This window comes from Eretmochelys imbricata, chromosome 21 (assembly GCF_965152235.1).
Source record: "Eretmochelys imbricata isolate rEreImb1 chromosome 21, rEreImb1.hap1, whole genome shotgun sequence".
Classification (NCBI taxonomy): Eukaryota; Metazoa; Chordata; order Testudines; family Cheloniidae; genus Eretmochelys; species Eretmochelys imbricata.
In genome coordinates, this window is record NC_135592.1 from 8,696,357 (window position 1) to 8,715,686 (window position 19,330).

General features: G+C 46.4%; 1 protein-coding gene across 1 annotated transcript; it reads left to right on the top strand.

The window, feature by feature from the left end:
* Window positions 1-532: 532 nt before the first annotated feature.
* On the top strand, window positions 533-12,389 carry LOC144277981 (chitotriosidase-1-like). The gene is made up of 10 exons (XM_077839035.1): window positions 533-665; window positions 1,244-1,273; window positions 2,361-2,562; window positions 3,167-3,223; window positions 3,575-3,725; window positions 4,655-4,779; window positions 6,691-6,817; window positions 8,814-8,996; window positions 9,222-9,338; window positions 11,389-12,389. The coding sequence occupies exons 1-10, from the start codon at window positions 641-643 to the stop codon at window positions 11,530-11,532; spliced, it is 1,161 nt and encodes a 386-aa protein (XP_077695161.1). The 5' UTR covers window positions 533-640; the 3' UTR covers window positions 11,533-12,389.
* The last annotated feature ends 6,941 nt before the right edge of the window (window positions 12,390-19,330 follow it).

Genomic DNA, 19,330 nt, shown 5'->3' on the forward strand with positions numbered 1-19,330 from the left:
ACACAATCTGCTACTAGTCCAGTCTGCCACGGGTGTCAAAGCGAGCCAAACAGTTTCTGGTAACACCCTCCCCTTGGTGAAGTAGCCACAGTAGCAGAAGTGGAAAAAAACAACCAGGCTTATCAGGGTCTGAGGCCCTTTGGGGCCAGCCTTGCTGCAGTGAGAACTTGCATGCAATGATAAAGGAATGAGGCTTAGAGATTACACAAGTCTCTCCAGTACAATGAAACTATTTAAAGAGTCTTTGCTCTACATCTTCAAGAAGAGTAATAAACCACAGAAATTTGTACCCAAGATCTCCCGCTCCTTGCCTCGGCACCATTTGTGTTTGTACATCAGGACAGAGCCAGGCTGATGGTAGGTATTGCAAAACCTACACAAGCGTGCACACACACGGTGCATGCTAAAATTGCACAAGAATTCCTTCACTAAAAATAGCCAGCTGAGTTCTCGGAGAGACAGAGTAAATAAGGCGGTTCCTTTGTGAAAAAGAACTTGCGGAGTTTTCGTAAATCAGGGTTATTGTGTCAGACAGGTATAAAATGTGGCAATGAAAAGCAGAGACCAACCATTTTGCAGTCAGATACTGTTTCCTCCACACCACAGTGAGAGAATCCAGAGCAGAGCTGTATGACCCAGCATGGGACAGGCAATCATTTGGGCTGGTAAGACTGGAGCTGGTGACAAGTAGTTTAACTCTTGTGCCGGGTGTCACTGAATAGTCCCTAAATTGTATGGCAGTTTGGTGAAGTGGACACGATGGGATTCCCGACTGGGGAAATCTCAATGAAACAGGCAGTTGGGGTGGATGTATTTGGAGACTCATTTGTTAATGGATTGTGACCAGGGCCACCACAAAGCAAATTTTAAAGCAAGAAAGTAATTGAAGATGCTTAAAACAATCTAAAATTTTGTGATGGGCCAAGCAGAAAAGTTCTTAAACTTTCAGAAGAGATTTTAGAAAGAGAGAGTTCCAAATTCTGGCTTTCATTTTCGCATCTGCAATTTGTGCTTGCAATCAGATGCTTCGACATTTAAGTGGCCTAAATTGCACCCACAAACTGCAGGTGCAAGAAGAGGTGTTGTTAAGGCCATTGTGAAGATTTCTTAGACATGTGCATATGCCTCTTTGGGAGTAGGGAGGTGGGGTATTTATCATCCAAAACTCTAATGCTACTTTACTCTCATATAATCCACACCATCTCAAAGATAGGTCTTTACCCTTGTTCTTGTATTTCTCTAGGTTTAGCTCTCTTGCTGTCTCTACAATGCGGTAAGTAGCCACCTTACATTATCCCCTGGTTTTACAGAGGCCAATAGAAACGTGATTGATCACATGGGATGGGGAAGAAAAGTTGTTGGGTTTTAGTAAGTCCAGTTTGGGTGGGATTTTTGATTCTTGTACTGGGCCCTGCAGTTCAAAAGCATAAGGGGAAAGTCCTTCTCCTTAAAAACATCTCCAAAAAAGCTGTGCAAGGCCTATTCACATCCTGCATGGGTACAAGCTGCCTGCAAGGACATGGAGTCATTTGAAAAGGAAGGAGGGAACTTGCAAGGTTAGAAGGAACTGCAGGGATCATTCTGGCTGCACGTCCACTGCCTCCCTGTCTGAGACGACCACCAGCCAAAACCTCCCCTTCTCTGCCTCCCCCTCAATCCCAGCTACACCCATGGCAGAGAGACAGATGCACCCCCCTTCTTCCAATGATTTAATGACCCCTGTTTTACTGTACAGCATGGGCAGTCTAGCGTGCCCACTTCAGTGCTCTGTGGTTAATATTGACTCCTCCATCTATGGCTTTCAGGTATAAATCCCAGATCTCTGCAGGCTACAGTCCTGTCTGTTAGCATTGCATTGCACAAAGGTGCACCATGATCCTTAGTCACTGACAGGGGGAGTGGATCGCAGAGCTGCTTTCATCCTTCAGAACTCAAGACAAGATTCCTCCTCCTTTGGCTTTTGTTCACCCGGCTATCGCATTACAAGTAATGCACCTTCTAGCATCGCAAGCTGCCATAGGCACGATAAGGCTCAGTATGTTTTGATTCATCCTGCAGATCACAGCTTGGTTATTTTATCAGGTGGGGCCTGGGCACCCCCAGGAAGAGTCTATCATGGCGCTGCCCCATAAGAGTCATGCCATGTTACGGCCTCTCATAATACATCACTGTCTACCCAAGGCCCCAAAGGAAATGCAACAGAAACCGCAATCCACTCACAAAGCTGTATTGATATTAGAGGACTAAGAGGCCATTCGGGCCCCTTGGGTATTGTCTTGTTGGGAGATCCCTGGGGGTGAGAGAGATAGCACAGTGATCTCAGGTTTTCATGGCACCCAGTCCTCTCACTGTCTCCCCAGGTTCTGCCTCTAAGCTGGTTTGTTACTTCACCAACTGGGCCCAGTACAGGCCTGGGGAGGGGAGATTCCTCCCTGATGACATCGACCCCCATCTCTGCACCCACCTCATTTATGCCTTTGCCGGCATGAGCGACCACGAGATCACCACCGTGGAGTGGAATGATGTGACACTTTTCGAGGCTTTCAATGGCCTTAAAGCCAAGTGAGTAACACGGGGGCACACCTGCTTCCCTGCATCTGGGGTCTCGCCGCCAGGCTGGCTGCGGGAGAGAAGGCTCACCCTCTGATCGAAGGGTAAGAGTTTTCCCAGGGAGTATCGTGTCATCCTCAGGGGATAGAGTGCATATAGCCAGAAAGCAACAGAAAGCTTCCAGGGGCGGGGAATTAAACAAAACTCCACAGCTGAGCATTCACTTCAAACCCAGTTCCGTGACAGAAGAGGAGGGGAGCAGCTGCTCCCCACATCTCGCCCGCAGCCAGTTCGGAGCTGGATTTGCAGCTAAGCAGAGCCTGAGCAGGCGAGTCAGCCAGCTTTCCACTACTCCTGGGGAGGCCTGGCCTGAAACCACCCTGGGCATAGTTTAGATCATCCAAAGCTCTCCAACCTATTTTAGCTAAGGCAGTCCCACAGGGACCACCGTGCTAGCTGGATCCGAGTGCCATGCTCTCCCTTCCTTGCCCCCGACACCCACCTCCATGCAGACGGGGGGAGTGGATGGGAAGGAAACTAAGTCTGTCGAGTGAAAGATTCCCCATAGGACAGCCAAGCCAACCTTCCATTGTTTAAATGCACGTTCCCCCTGCAGGAATCGGAACCTGAAGACCCTGTTGGCCATTGGAGGATCAAACATGGGAACCGAACGGTAATACTGGGATCTGCGTTACTATTCCACTTCTGAGTGTGGAAGTTAATCTACCCTCATGACACACCTGCTCAGAACAGCGGCGGACTCGAACCCACCACCTCCAGCTCTGGGAAGGCTTTTAGCTTATAAACCTGGAGGTTGAGGAAGGGGGAAATTGGTTCCCGCAAGAGCAGATGTAAAGGAGTTTGGGCACGTCTAGTGTGCCTTCGCTGTTGTGTAATTATTGTCCTTGTAATAGACAGTTTGCAAGCTATGAAGTGTGTATTTTGAGTGCAGCCAATTCAAACCGTACTGGGAATCTATACTACAATATACATGAATACAGAAGACATGTCACTTTCATTCCAGCTTCTCCCACATGGCTGCTTCGGCTGCTAATCGCTGGACATTTGTCCGCTCTGTGGTACAATTCCTCCGGACGCATGAGTTTGACGGACTCGACGTAGCCTGGATTTACCCAGGGAGGAAGGATAAGAGACATTTCACTTCTCTGATTCAGGTACAATAAAACCAGGGGGTGTGGTCACAGTCTGCAAAAGGGCTACCCAACAATGGCAGAACATACATGTCAAGCTCATAGCCTACTGCACCCAGCACATCACACACCCAGTGGATCTCCGGGGAGGTGAATTTTGTCCGTCTTTCATGAAGACGGAACCACTTTCAGAAAGAGTTTGGACATAAGGGGAATTCAGAAACACATGAACATTTAGGAAGTATCACCCAGGAAAGCAACAACACAGTCATGCTGTGTCAGACTTTGGAAGGTCTGAACAATGCCCATAAAATCCTGCTGCACAGCCACTACGCTAGGATCATAGCCCAATTCCTTTCCCTCCAGGCACACTGTTGCGGGGACCCTTCCGGGTCTCATTTTCACTACAACCCATGTGCTCCAGCCTGGGGAGATGGAGAAACGTGGGCTTAGTACTAAGGAGCTGGAACATTGATACTGATCCTAAGAAGATCCAGAAGTAAACGAATCAGGGTTAAAAGAACCCACAAGGAGTTTCCGAAAGGATCTACAAAAAGAAAAGCAGGACGTGTGGCACCTTAGAGACTAACACATTTATATGAGCGTAAGCTTTCAAAAGCTTATGCTCAAATAAATTTGTTAGTCTCTAAGGTGCAACAAGTCCTCCTTTTCTTTTTGCGGATACAGACTAACACGGCTGCTACTCTGAAACCTGGCATTAAGAAAGGATCTAAACACTCCTAACTTCAAATCAGAAGCTAACCTCAGAGAGGCTAGATAGGAACACCCATGGAACCGTCACTGCAGGGTTCCTTGCACCTTCCTCTGCAGCAGCTGGTACTGACCAGTGTCAGACAGGATGCTGGGTTAGATGTGCCCCCAGTCTAATCCAATGTGGGACGTGCCTATGTTAATTCGGATATTCAGGTGAGCTGCTTACTTATATCTTCTAGGAACTAGCAATGGCATTTGAGAAGGAAGCTCAGAAAACCAGAAAAGAGAAGCTTCTACTTAGTATTGCAGTGTCTGCTGGAAGGATAAATATTGACACAGGCTATGAAGTCGACAAAGTCTCCAAGTAAGTGTATCCAGTGACACGATTTTACAAAGGCTTCTAGAGAAGCTGTAACCAATCAGGAAAAATACCTGAGCATCGTCGTGAACAGTTCAATGAAAACATCTGCTCAGGTAGCAGCTGTCAAAAAAAGCAAAACAAAGTTAGGACAAATGAGGAAGAGAATCTTCCTGAAACTGCTCCAATGATATTATATAATTCAGTGGTACATCCCCTGTGTTCAATGCAGGTCACCTTCTTTCAAAAAAGGATAGAGCAGAAATAGCAGGGATTCTGCCAGGCAATATTGCCTAGTGGGTAGGGCACTGGATGGGGACTCAGGAGAGCTAGGTTCAATTCCCAGCACTGCCACTGGTTAGCTGGGTGACCTTGGGCGAGTCAATTCCTTCCTGTGCCTCCATTTCCCAATGGGTAAAATGGGCACATAACAATATTGACCTCCTTTGGAAAGTGCTTTGAGATCTATGAATACATACACATGCAAATATATATAGGCAACAAAAAACTAGACACCTGGAGAGAGTTCCATAAAGAGATATTGGAGACTGGCTTAGAGAGATGAGTAAAAGGGGTTATGACAGAGAAATAAAATAGTGAATGGTATAGAAAAGGTGAGATTGCCAGCTCCTATTTACCATCTCATCATGGAACAGAAGGGGAACATGAAATCACATGAATGCCGCTGGAAATTTTACAATATAGATTAGCCTGGAGAACTCATTGCCACAAGATAAATGACAAGGATTAGACTACATTCATTTAGTTTTTTTGTTTTAAGAGATATAAATCTTCACAGCTCAGGCCATCAGCCAGTCATCAGTTGACAAGGTTAGACGGAAACTTCCCTTAGAGCAGATTCATTCCACAAATCTCCCCAATGGATTTTCTGGCACCTTTCTTTAAAATATCTGGTGCTGGCCGCTATCAGACAGGATAGTGACTAGATGGACCCTGAGTCTGATTCAGTATGACAGTTCTTAAGGTACATAATCAACATACTTGGCCATATACAGTTACCCAGAATGCTTCATATCCTTGTATGCTGTTAGAGGTGCTAAAACTAGAATCTGGATTCTGAAACTCAATCACATGTCAGGAATGCTCCTGCCACAAGAGTTTTGTTTCCATGTTCAAGCCAGAGCCAGAAAGGGTCCATGTTCTTTTTTTCTTCTGTGTACAGCTGAGTTCGGGGCAGAATGAAATCACACTATTTCCACCTCTCAAGATTGCAGAAGTTTCACCAACAGACAAAGTCAGCAGATCTTGTCAGATGAGACATGTTGGGATGAAATGTTATGAGGACAGTTTGCAAGAGATTCCACCTTATCAGTGGATCCAAACCCACACACTCATTGTGTGAGAGGCTGAGGGAACTGCGTTTGTTTAGTCTGCAGAAGAGAAGAGTGAGGGGGGATTTGATAGCAGCCTTCAACTACCTGAAGAGGGGTTCCAAAGAGGATAGAGCTTGGCTGTTCTCAGTGGTAGCAGAGGACAGAACAAGGAGCAATGATCTCAAGTTGCAGTGGGGGAGGTTTAGGTTGGATATTAGGAAAAACTGTTTCAGTAGGAGGGTGGTGAAGCACTGGAATGCGTTACCTAGGGAGGTGGTGGAATCACCATCCTTAGAGGTTTTTAAGGCCCGGCTTGACAAAGCCCTAGCTGAGATGATTTAATTGGAGTTGGTCCTGCATTGAGCAAGGGGTTGGACTAGATGACCTCCTGAGGTCTCTTCCAACCCTAATCTTCTATGATTCTATGATTCCAGTTCAGCCTCAAAATTATTAAACCTAATCCAGATCCGAATGTAAATATTAGGTTGTCGATCCCTCGCCACACATTATTCCTGTGTGCCATTTTGAGGATGTTTATTTTGGGTTACGTAACTTATCTCATTCTCTTTTTCCTTTCCTGCAGGATTGTGGATTTTATTAACCTCATGACCTATGACTTCCATGGGGCCTCCTGGGAGAAGACTACAGGACATGTCAGTCCTCTTAACAAGGGAAGAAAAGACCTTAGAAGTGCTGCATACAACAATGTTGTAAGTGCCAAAGATCCTTTTGTCTCTCCTCCCCTCATCCACCTAACGTTTTACAAGCAATACAAGTTCTGAAAGCGAGGAAGTGACTTGCTTTGGAACTGTTTCCACAGTAACTGAGCTAGCTACCAAGTAGACAGAGAGACTCGTGATTGTGACTCCTCCACATGCCTGAGTACAAACAGCCCTGTACTTTGCCAACATTCCTACAACACAGGAAAGCAGGTCAAGGGGTATTTTCAGTGTCGACAGATGACGGGGCACGAGGGATGAGGTTCATCAACAGTAGGACCACATCCTTCCAGCTCTCCTGAAGATATTCGGATGCTGGTGTTGGGCTATAACCAGCTGCCCGAAGTTACGTGGTGGCAGATAGTGTAGGACAGTAATGTGTCTTTTTTTTAAACTATATTTAGTGTCTCCAGGTAAGTCCGGTGTGGTCTGGGGTTTAAGTCTGGCTTGGATCACGCAGGAGAGGAGTTTGGCAGTCCCAGTGTAGATGCGAGTTGAAAGTCATGAGTAACTCCATTGTAGCCCAACAGTGGCAGTTGTGTCAAAACAGCTTTAAGCAAGAGAAGAAATCTGGCCCCTTTGCTCTAATACAGCGTTTCTCAAACTGGGGTCCGCAAGGATATTCCGGGGGGTCCACAGGCCCCGCTGATCAACGCCTCCCCCTCCCTCCCAGCGCCTCCTGCACTGTTCCCTGGCATGCAGGAGGCGCTGGGAGAGAGGGAGAGGAGCGGGGATGGGACACGCTCAGGGGAGGGGGTGGAAAGAGGCGGGGAAGAGGAGGGGCAGGAATGGAGCAGGGGTGGGGAGAGGTGGAGTAGGGGCAGGGCCTGGGGCTGAGCGGGGAGCTTTGGGGTCCAAGTAGGGTTGCCAACTGTTTAATCACACAAACCCAAACACCCTTGCCCTGCCCCTTCCCATGAGGTTCCGCCCCTGCCCCTGCCCCACCCCTTCTCCGAGGCCCTGCCCCACTCACTCTATCCCCCCTCCCTTCATCGCTCGCTCTCCCCCACCCTCACTCACTTTCACCGGGCTGGCGCAGAGGGTTGGGGTGCTGGAGCAAGTGAGGGGTGCGGCTCTGGGAAGGAGTTTGGGTGCAGGAGGGGGCTCTGGGCTGGGGCAGGGGGTTGGAGTGCGGGAGGGGGGGAGGGCTCTGGGAGGGGGTTGGGGTGTGGGAGGAGGTGAGAGGTGCAGGCTCTGGTCAGCAGGCACTTATCTCGGGCGGCTCCTGGGCAGTTGCGCAGCGGGGCTAAGGCAGGCTCCCTGCCTGCCCTGGCCCTGTGCCATTCCTGGAAGCGGCTGGCACATTCCTGCAGCCCCTAGGGGAGGGTCACGGGGCTCTGCGCACTGCCCACGCCTGCAAGCGCCACCCCCGCAGTTCCCATTGGTTGTAGTTCCCAGCCTGCAGGATGGGGATGGGGGCACTGGGGAAGGGGGCAGCACACAGAGCCCCTGGCCCACAAGAATGTGCCAGCCGCTTCCAGGAGCGGCATGGGGCCAGGGCAAGCAGGGAGCCTGCCTTAGCCCCACTGTGCTGCCAGACTTTCAGTGCCTAAAATCTCCCAGTTTGGCTTCAGTAGCCTCCAGGAGATAGAGCCTGACTCCAGGAGACTTCCGGCAAAACCGGGAGGGTTGGCAACCCTAGGTCCAAGAACAATTTTAAATCAAAATTGGGGTCATCAGGTTGCTAAAGTTTGAGAACCACTGTTCTGATACACAAAATTATCATGCAATTTAGCAGTCCAAATGGTGAGGCCAGAAAGAGAAGAGGACATGGTGGCAAGAAAGAACATCCTGATCTCCTCACACGGGGAAACAGTTGTTTTGGGGGGAGTGATAGCTCAGTGGTTTGAGCATTGGCCTGCTAAACCCAGGATTGTGAGTTCAATTCTTGAGGGGACCATTTTATTTTATTTTTTTTTAGGGGGGGAGGGGGGAAAAGGTCTCAGTTTAGGCTGCCAAATACACGTTTAATATTTCCTTCAAACAGGACAATGCTGTGAGACACTGGGAGAGAAAGGGCGCCCCACGGGAGAAGATCATCATGGGAATCCCAGCCTATGGGCGGAGCTTCACCCTTGACACGCTGGATACAGGCGTTGGGGCCCAGGCTTCCAAGGCAGGACTGCCAGGCCCTTTCACTTCAGAAGCAGGATTTTTAGCCTATTATGAGGTAAGGGGCGTATTTGTTCCATCTGGGCGTACTTTGGGGGAAGCAGCTGTAAGAATAATCTGCGATTTTGCATAATCAAAGGGAAGCCGTGCTCAGTTTTCTAACTGAAAATGGTTTCAGTCTGCACGCCGAGGAGGAAAAGGCTACTTTCATTTCCTCCCCTGTCATGCTGGCTCCGACCCAATACCCTCAGCCTCATCCTGCCTCCGATGTGTTTTGTTTTAGATCTGCACCTTTAAACAAGGTGCCACCACGGAGATGATTGAGGAGCAGAAGGTCCCTTACTCCTATAAAGGGAACCAGTGGGTAGGGTACGATGACGTGGAGAGCATTAAAACCAAGGTAAGGAGGGCCCCAACCGTTTGCTTTGGGCCGAGAGTGACCCGACGTCTGGCGCCAATGAGCGAGACACCTACTTCCCGCTGAGAGGTATGGCCACTCAGCCAAGTCACATGACAACAGTAACAGCTTCATTTTAGGCAACATGCATGAGGTTTCATCCGCCGTATCAGGCTCCCATCGCCACTCAGGCTGAGGTTCTGCCAGCCAGGTCCATATGGGAACATTAAACAAAAGTAGCTGGAGGAATGTGACTATTGCTGCGACAAGCAAACACCATTAGGTGCGGTGGGAGCTGCCCGTTCCCACTTTTCCATTCTAAGCTTACCACACATTTCAGGGAAAATATTGTTCTTCTGGGCTACAGCTTCTTGTGTCCTCAGCCCAAAAGGCAGCATAGAAATGAACAGAAATCAAGAGTATACCTGTTTGAATTCTGCCGGGGGGGGGAGAAAGAATTGCCACCACCCTCCTCCCCAAAACCTATTGTAAACATTGTGCTGGTGCTCGCATGCCTGGGTACGTCTAAATCTTCCAACTTGCCTTGGGTTGAGCATTCAGATCAGAACTAAGGAAACAAGTTCTATGCATCTGGGGCAGCGGAACTGTGGGGGTGGATGTCTGTGCATGACACACTGAGTGCAACATGAGGAGGACTGTCAGTATCAAGTATGAGGCCATACGGCTTTCTAAGGGCAGGCAACGGAAAACAGCCTGGCTTGATGAAAAGTCGGATAAACCTACCACAGATAGGTCAGCTGGCTGCTCTGTTTATGAGCGCCATGAGGGGAGGAAGGGTCATGCTTTTCTTGCTGTCCTGAGAGAAAGCAAGTCTCCATCCCCCTCCGCACACATATAGCGCAGCAGTGGCTGCTTAGGATTAGTGCCAGACTGAGCTATGGATTTCCACCCATCAAGTTAGGGGGAATATTCTTCTCCCCAGTCAATTCAACGTGGATCACACACCCCTATTGTACTTCGGAGCTCTCTGTTGCGTTTTGACAAGGGACGTTGCGCTGTAGCCAGGCCTCACCACAACACTGACATCTGGGTTCGGAAGCCCTATTTTACAAGATAAATTGCCCAGGGAAATAATGCAGCTCTCAGAGCCAGTGTTTAAGTGTAAAAAGCAGATGCTGGAGAGAACTCCCAATGCCACCCGCAACATGTGGGTACCAGACAGGACCCAGCCAAGATGGTCAGGGACGCACCCCCATGCTCTGGGTGTCCCTAAGCCTCTGACTGCCAAATGGTGGAACTGAACAACCAGTGGATCACTCAATAATTGCTCTGTTCTGTTCATTCTCTCTGAAGCATCTGGCACTAGCTGCTGTCAGAAGACAGGATACTGGCCTGGACTAGTCTGACCCAATATGTCTGTTCTTATGCTCTTATGAGTACTCACCAACACAGGGGTTCTCAAACTGTGGGTTGGGGCCCCAAACTGGGTCATGACCCTGTTTTAATGGGGTTGCCGAGGTCGGCTTAGATTTGCTGGGGCCCAGGGCTGAAGCCAAAGCCTAAGACCCATTGCCCGGGGCCGAAGCCAAAACCCTTGGGTTTCAGCCCTGGGTGGCAAGGCTCAGGTTACAGGCCCCCTGGCTGGGGCGGAGGCCCTTCAGTTTGGGCTCCCCCACACACATCAGGGGCGGTGGGGTTTGGGCTTTGGTCCCCCCTCCTGGGGTCATGTAGTAATTTTTGTTGTCAGAAGGGTGTCACGGTGCAATCAAGTTTGAGAATCTCTGCACTAACACAATGAAATCCCTCCCTTAGATCCCAGAGGAAGGTCAAGCAGGGAACAGGTGTGAAATATGATTCACAAGAAAGCCTGTTTCAAGAGGCTTTTGCCCAAATGGAAAGAGAGTTCAAGATCTTAGAAAAAGTTTGGAGAGAGGCTGTCCCGTTCACCCCTCTTTCCTCGTCAGGGCTATTTCTCACTTTAGTATCATGTTGAAAGGAGATGCCCACCTGACGGAGCTCAAATAGCACAGGGGCATCTAAATGTCTGTGCCTCATTTCACGCCCTCTGTTTTTTCCCCTTTCCCTCCCTTAGGTTAAATATTTGAAGCATCGTGCTTTGGGAGGGGCCATGGTTTGGGCCATTGATCTGGACGATTTCAGCGGCTCTTTCTGCCATCAAGGAGCTTACCCTCTCATACAGACACTGAAGAGTGAGCTGAGCGCTGGCAGACAATGAGTGATTGCACTGAAGTGCAAAAGTTGCCAATATATACAAGGAAAGTGATCACTGGAGGTTTTGGAAGCATATTGATTTACTTTGCCAGTAGATCTGAGTTAGCTTTGCTTGGGTGTCTTTAAGATAACAATTGTATAAAATTTGAATGGCAGCAGACATGAGAAAAACCCCTGTTAAGCAGAGACAGTAACATTTGTTATTAACTATATGCACAAGTGGCTGCTTCTTTTCATATTTTTAAGTTGCTTTATAGCTAAAACTGTCCACCATAAAGACAAAGGTGGGGACCACAAACACACTGGATCTGGGTTTAAATTTTCCTGCTTGTATAGATTAATAAACTATATGCTAAGAAGCCCAAAGATCTATACTTGCTTAACACAGAACCACTTGAGTAAAAATCAGCATCTGAAGGCCACACACACAAAATGGGGTCAGAGATAGAGAGGTTGCCTCTTAGCCAATCTGATCAACCGAGCACAATTTCCCATAGGACAAAATTTCCTTTGGGGGATTAAAAATCTAACTCATGATGGACGTAGCTGTCAAGGATTTAACGAAGCCAGAGGATCCTTCTCAACAGCAAGCCCTAGGCGCTGAACTCACTAATAGGGGACAGGATGATCCTTGCACTTTGAACTGAAGGTTACAAGAATGAGACACGTACACGCACCTCTTCATCAGACCATTCTTCCGTGAATCAGACTATCTTGCAATGCACTCTAAGGTAGAAGCCAGTGACCATGTCACAGAGCAGGATAAAGAGAAAACTGACTGTCCCTTCTGAATGCATCCGATGAAGTGAGCTGTAGCTCACGAAAGCTTATGCTCAAATAAATTTGTTAGTCTCTAAGGTGCCACAAGTCCTCCTTTTCTTTTGTCCCTTCTGACTAACTTTCTCTGCTCCTTCACATCACACAGACAGGATGATAGGTACTTTACAAACATTGGTAGATTAAGAGGTGGGACATACAGAGACATGCCACAAGACACTTCTTTTATGGCTCACAGGAAACACGACACAGAAGTCAGTGTTTGTAATAATCTGATGCTATGGCAATTGACACTCTCCCCATCACAAACTTTGTCCAATATATCAGTGGAGTGATTGTCCAAAGGAAAACCTTTTCTTTCCAAAATGGTGCAATTGGCCTTGAATACAGTTGGTTGTGCCAACAGTAAGTTTATTAGGCCATGTAGTTTTCCTGTCTGTACCTGCATTTCCTCAAATGCATTTTGAGGATCTAGCCTAGAAAGAGAAATTTTTCCGGATCACAAAGAGGTCCGGCCCTTATCATGGCTGCTAAAACAAACAACTTAGCTTAATATTTCAAGGTTTGTGTCTCATCTGTAGCCAATGGCTTAGCATAGCTATTTTCCAGAGTTTTCATTCTGCAGGCCATTTTGAGAGAGAAATTAAATCAAGTATAAACATTAGGGGCCTCATATCATTGATTGTATTTCTGAAGGAGCCAAAACTCAGCATCTGGCTGGGAGATAAGGTCCATTTGGTAGCTCTTCTTTTTCCTTATAATCAACTATGGATAAAAATCACATGCTACTATAGCAGCCTACTGACATTGCATTCTAGAAATTGCCTAAATATGATTTGCATTTGTCTTGACCCACTTATCTTTTCTAAAGACTAATATACACAACTTGGCATTTGTAGAGGGCCCTGGACAACTTCAGGATCTTGATTTGCTTTGGAACAATGAATGGTTAGCAACCTCTAGAGATGCAGCAGCTTTCAGGAAGCCAAAGCTGGGACTTGTACCACTGTTTCTAGTATTACAGAACTTTTCTTCTGGGTTGAAAAATGCAACTTCTACCAGCTAGGGAAACTCCTCTTTGCCACATTGATATAGAAGAGCAAGCAACACTGACACCTACTGGTTGGTGACTTGAATTGCATGGATAGACTCATCTGTGTCTAATTTCTTTCAATCTATAACAAAAGCCAGGCAGGAGGGAACCGGGGAGGGTTGAAGGCAGAAACGCTACAGTTAAGTGAGAGAAAAAGAAAAATAAGTCTCTTGGAATAACACTGTTTTCCTTATCCCAGTAAGAATGTCTGTTCCGTGTTATAAAAAAGTGGCTTTATGATTCATCATCATTGTGGCAACATCACCCTGTTCACAGGCCTGTTGGTAGGTAGTTTACTTCCCCTGTGCACAAAGAAACATTCCTTTTCCTTGCTTCTTTCTCTAAGTGTTCACAGGAGTCTTAAATCCTCCCCCTGGGAGTGAGTCCTCCCTGTTTTTTCCAGTTATTTCCCCCCCCTTTCCCGGCTTTTAAAAGAGACCTGATTTTTTTCTAAAAAGTCAACTTAAAAATGTTTGTTTAATTTAGGAAAATGTGGGATCCCTTGCCACAGATTCTGGGGATGTCCCTCAAGAGCACAATCACATTCTGCCAGAGTCTTTTATGGATTGCTTATATTTTTAGAGGCAGATTGCTCATCTCCTCCAGACTCAACAGCTTCAAAGCCACACCTTTTCCCCCCGACACACACCACCACCACCACCCTCCCTCCAGAGTCAAACTGCATTTCTACATTTGTGCTTTCATTTTGTCTCCTGTAGTGAGAGATCAGCAAGCAGTTCAACGGCAAACCCAGGAAGCATACAGCCAAAGGAACTTTCTCTTTCCTTTACCCCTTAGAATTAGGTGGACCCTGAGATTGTTATTTGCAGCAATGCTGAGCTTATCTTGCAAGAGGAGTGATAAAATAGAATAAAGCTGGATACTTGTTTTGTTTGTATAGTCCACCAACCCAGACAAACCTGGGTTTTTGATCAGGTGACGGATCATGCTGGGTTTTCAGGGCATTCAAAACACTTCTGGCTACAAATGAGATTAGCTTTGTACAGCTGGTTTTCCTCACAAACTTCCCCTGTGAATGGAGATAGGAAAATCTTTTTAAAAAGGAGTACTTGTGGCACCTTAGAGACTAATCTTTGAATCAATAAGTAACTGCCAAGTTGCCTCCAGCATCTGAAACTTCCCCCAGTGACAAAGTACAGGACAACGATTTAAAGAGAAAGAGGGTCGTATTTTGCCATCTGAGCGGTCTCCTCTATTTGATGAGATCAAAGTGCTTTCCACAGATGAATCAAGCCTCACAGCCACTCTGTGCTATCCCCTTACTTTTTCAATGACCCTAAGTAGACCTAGATTCTGACTCTCCGCCCTGCATATTAACCGCCACATCGTCCTTGTTCTCTTTGTTAGAAGCTTTAGATGTATTGGTTTCTAGTGATTTTATAGGATTGTGAGTTTTGCCTACAGTTCCCCACCTTCTGACTTAAGAGGAAAAAGGCCTCTGGCCAGCCAAATATTGAGTAAGCATCTAGACTTACAAATCAGTGCATGTTTCAGAGTAGCAGCCGTGTTAGTCTGTATCCGCAAAAAGAACAGGAGTAACAAAGAGACTAACAAATTTATTTGAGCATAAGCTTTCGTGAGCTACAGCTCACTTCATTGGATGCATACAGTGCATAACATTTAGAAAGAAAATGCCTGTTGGCAATGCAGAGAATAAAGATCAGCCTGCTTTCTCCTACATTAAACTGCATTCCATTTTGCTGTGGGCAACACAGCTCCAACCTCTCTCCCTAAGTTTCCCTAGCAGAGTGCTTGTGTGGGAAATAAAGAAAGGGGGGAAAGACCCGCCCCCCAAATAAATACCCCACAACTCCCACATGCAGTCTTTAAGGGCTTCTGATTTCACACACCCACCTTCTACACCGATCACAGCTTGCAAGATGCTTCCTCACTCATCCCTTTACAGCTGGGGAAGGTAATGAGAGTTATCCCAGGTGTCTTCCATTAGGGTCACTTCCAGCCTGTGTGAACACACAGAGACACACACTCAAGTGAAAAGTAAATTAAAGAAATAGTATTTTCTAAGTCAGTGGCTCTCTCGACCTTTCCAGATGACTGTACCGCCTTCAGGAGTCTGATTTGTCTTGCGTACCCCCAAGTTTCACCTCAATTAAAAACTACTTGTTTACAAAATCAGACATAAAAATACAAAAGTGTCATAGCCACTATTACTGAAAAATTGCTCACTTTTTGATTACCATATAATTATAAAATAAACCAGTTGGAATATAAATATTGTACTTGCATTGCAGTGTGTAGTATACAGAGCAGGATAAACGAGTCATTGTCTGTATGAAATTTTGGCTTGTACTGACTTCGCTAGTGCTTTTTATGTAGCCTGTTGTAAAACTAAGCAAATATCTAGATTAGGTGATATACCCCCTGGAAGAGCTCTGTGTACCCCCAGAGGTACATGTACCCCTGGTTGAGAACCACTGGTCGAAGTGACAGATGAGAGTAGATATGGGCCAGAGCCAAAATGTGGGTCAGATGTGAATTTCAGAGGGGAGAGTATTGGATCAGATGATCTGGTTCGGATCTGTCTCTGATTCAAAGGGCAGATTCCCACACAGGCTTGTATCAGCGAGCTGATGCCCGTTCTCCTGCACACCAGCAGACCTCAATCTACATCACCCAGTTCAATCCCCGTAATGCCCCAATGAAGCAGACACAGTGGTATGGTTCTATTCCCTGTCCTGCCACTGGGCTGCTGGGTGAGGCTGGGCAAGTCACTTAGCTGATCCGGGCCTCAGTTTCCCCATCTGAAAATTGGGATAATGATGCTAATGACCGCCTTTGTAAGTGCTGTGACACCTGAGCAGGATGTGGGGATTCTGGGATTTTGGCTGGGGATGGGGTCAAGACATCTATGCTGCTCATAAAATACAGGGGTACCAATGAACCTTAAACTCATTTCCATTAAGTAAAGGAAACATTCATTTCAGCCATATAGAGCATCCTGGCTTTTACATTTCTCACACACATACACACACACACACACACAAACAAACTATTTTTGGCTTGACATTTTTCACACTTTGATTGTCTTAGGGCAGAAGAGAATCTCTTTGGGAATGCATGAGGTTAATTAGACAAGCAAGCTGTTCATGATTTATGGGACTTAGAACACTTAGGGTATGTCTACATTGCAATTAAAAACCTGTCGTTGACCCACACCAGCTGACTCTGGCTCGCAGTGTTCGGGCTGCAACCCAAACTCTGGGACCCCCCCACCTCACAGGGTCCTGCAGCCAAAGCTCCAGCCTGAGCCCGGAAGTCTACATGGCAATTAAACAGCTCCTTAGCCTGCGCCCCTTGAACCCAAGTCAGCTGGCACGAACCAGTCACGGGTATCTAACTGCAGTGTAGACATACTCTTGGTGGCCTTTCATTTTTTGATAACCATTCTATAGACTCTAGCCACTAGCTCTAATAATACAGAAAATACCATACTCCTTTATGTACATTATCAGATATACAACCACAGCTAATCAATTTCCATGACTATAACAAGATTGATACCTGCCCATTATCCACATACGGCGTTCCGGCTTTCCATTGCTATGCCTTTAATTGTGAATATTGCTAAACTACATCACTCATTTCTTAATAACTCCTATATGTTATTGTGGTCTAACTACCCAGTTACTGCCTTATTACCAGATTGCTAAAGGCACCCCCCGCCCCGCGACACACACACACATGCTCCCTTCTTGCAGAATTCTGTGGTCTACTGTATTTTTCATGGTTACTTGTTTGTGTCTCATAATGAAAGTTCAGAATTTGTGATCTGGGCTTATCTTCTTGGGCCTACCAGCATTTAGCTAAGATTCAGCCTTTGGTATGACTACTCCCACAAGGCCTCCCACTAAAAAAAACAAGCCTTTAACCATAGAAAAGCCTAAAAACCCAATTATGTGTGTTCTCCTGCTTGCTGTCACAGACTTCATAATGTGCTAAGCATGCTTAGCAAAGAATTATATGTTACCCAAAACTACAAACCCTCCAAGATCAGGCCAAGGGAGCAACAGTCAACAAGCAGATACTCGCAGAGAAATTATAACTGCTTTCAGTAGGGTGTGATGGAGTGGACAGATATGGGATTCCAGCCCTACTTTCCTCTGTAATTTCTTATGGGTGTCTTGCCCTGTCATTTGCAGGACCCTGTATGAAATCTAGCATAAAGCTTTGTTCAATTCCCTCTCAAGATGAGCTCGCAAACTAAGTAAACAAGCACAGCTCTTTAGTTAGTAATTAAAGGTCTGAGAACAATAGACTTGATTTAGCTGCTGAAGGTCTCCATGGACGCCTAAATACAAGAGAACTAGAATTACTATAAAAAGAACTGAGGAGTACTTGTGGCACCTTAGAGACTAACAAATATATTTGAGCATAAGCTTTCGTGGGCTAAAGCCCACTTCATCAGATGCATGCAGTGGACTCTTTGAAATCTGCAAGCTGAAGCTGTTCCTTGAGAAGGTAACAAAACCGGCATTCTCAGTCTCATCCTAAAAGCTGCAGATAAAATTTCTTTTTCTAAGCACCTACCCCTTGAGAAGATGGGTCGAAGACTTTCTGTCTAATATTGGATCCCCTAAAGGACTTCCAGTCAAAATTCCTGGTTCCACAGGTTGGCAGTATAGGATGGTGTGAAGAAACTTCCGATCCTTTCTCTCAAGAAATAAGTTGAGTCTTCAAATGAACCAAACCACTCAGTGATGATTATTGTCTGATATTTTAGACTGCATGCTCTGCATTCTAGTCACCTTGCATAGAAATATGAAATGCTGGGCCAGATTTCCAGAAAAGTTGATGCGTAATTGCACTAGCTGAAGTGTGTGTGAGTGTGTGCACCTAATTTACATATGTCACTGCCATGACTACACTCCCAGTGTGGTTATTTACGCGTCCAGATAGCCAGTTAGATAAGAAGGGCCAGATTCTCAGCTGGCAAACAGCAGCGGTGCTCCATTAACTTCAAGGTACTGTGTCCATTTACACCAGCAGAGAAAATGATCTGAAAAAAATCTAGTTTTGTTGTTCCATTATTCCAGGAGAACTGGAATTATTGCAGTGTCTTAACATCTGTCAGCTGGCACTCTGACTTGAGAGGACAGCAGCTCCTGAGTTTGGGATCGTGCCCTAAAATCTCCACAGTAAAGATTCCCCTTGGTAAATAATCCCCAACGGATTTAACAAAGAAACAGCCTCTAACTTCATTTTCCCGAGGGATCTTACTAATATGCCCCTATATTACCCTATATACCTATGTGGGGTAAAGAAAATACCATGTGAAGACCGTCAGTGCCTTTGGCATTTGCTGACAGCAGTTTGGATTTGCAAAGGTCCTAACAGAGGACTCTCTTAGGGTGACATTAATAAATATCTATGTTATGGTATTGTGCTAGGAGCTGTACTACAGTAGACATAGACATGGTCCCTACTACAGCTGGCCCGGGGCTGTAGGATGGCTGGGATCTACTGGGCACTGGCTCCCTAGCAGCTGGTCACGTAGGCTGCAGGAGAGGCAGGGAGCTGGCTGGACAGACAGAATATTTTTTAAATATCCATTCAGTGAAAATTTTTCCATATCTGACGTTTTGTTACAGTTCTGAGCAAACCTTCTTTGATTCGTTCACGGTCCAGAAATTCTGGTTCCTGCTCAGCTCTAGTTCCTATTCCAAAGATGTTACCATCCAAATTACTTAACAGTGAGGACCCCTGGGACCTTCAGGGCTCCATTATACTTCTCCAACGTCAACCGCTGCGCCCTTCATTTGGCCCCCTCGTATGTACGATAAGTCTTTAATGACATGCTTACCTACTATATTTTCCACCGGACCTCTGCCTCATTCAGTGCACAGGATAGATCTGCTCTGGGGGTGTGTAGTGAAGGGGGCTGATGCCTGTA

Bases quoted from the DNA above. Each gene is read 5' to 3' on its own strand.
- LOC144277981 (XM_077839035.1), top strand. From the start codon at position 641: ATGGGACAGGCAATCATTTGGGCTG. The intron at 2,563-3,166 runs GTGAGTAACACG...TTCCCCCTGCAG, and splicing joins TTCAATGGCCTTAAAGCCAA to GAATCGGAACCTGAAGACCC. The intron at 3,224-3,574 runs GTAATACTGGGA...CTTTCATTCCAG, and splicing joins TCAAACATGGGAACCGAACG to CTTCTCCCACATGGCTGCTT.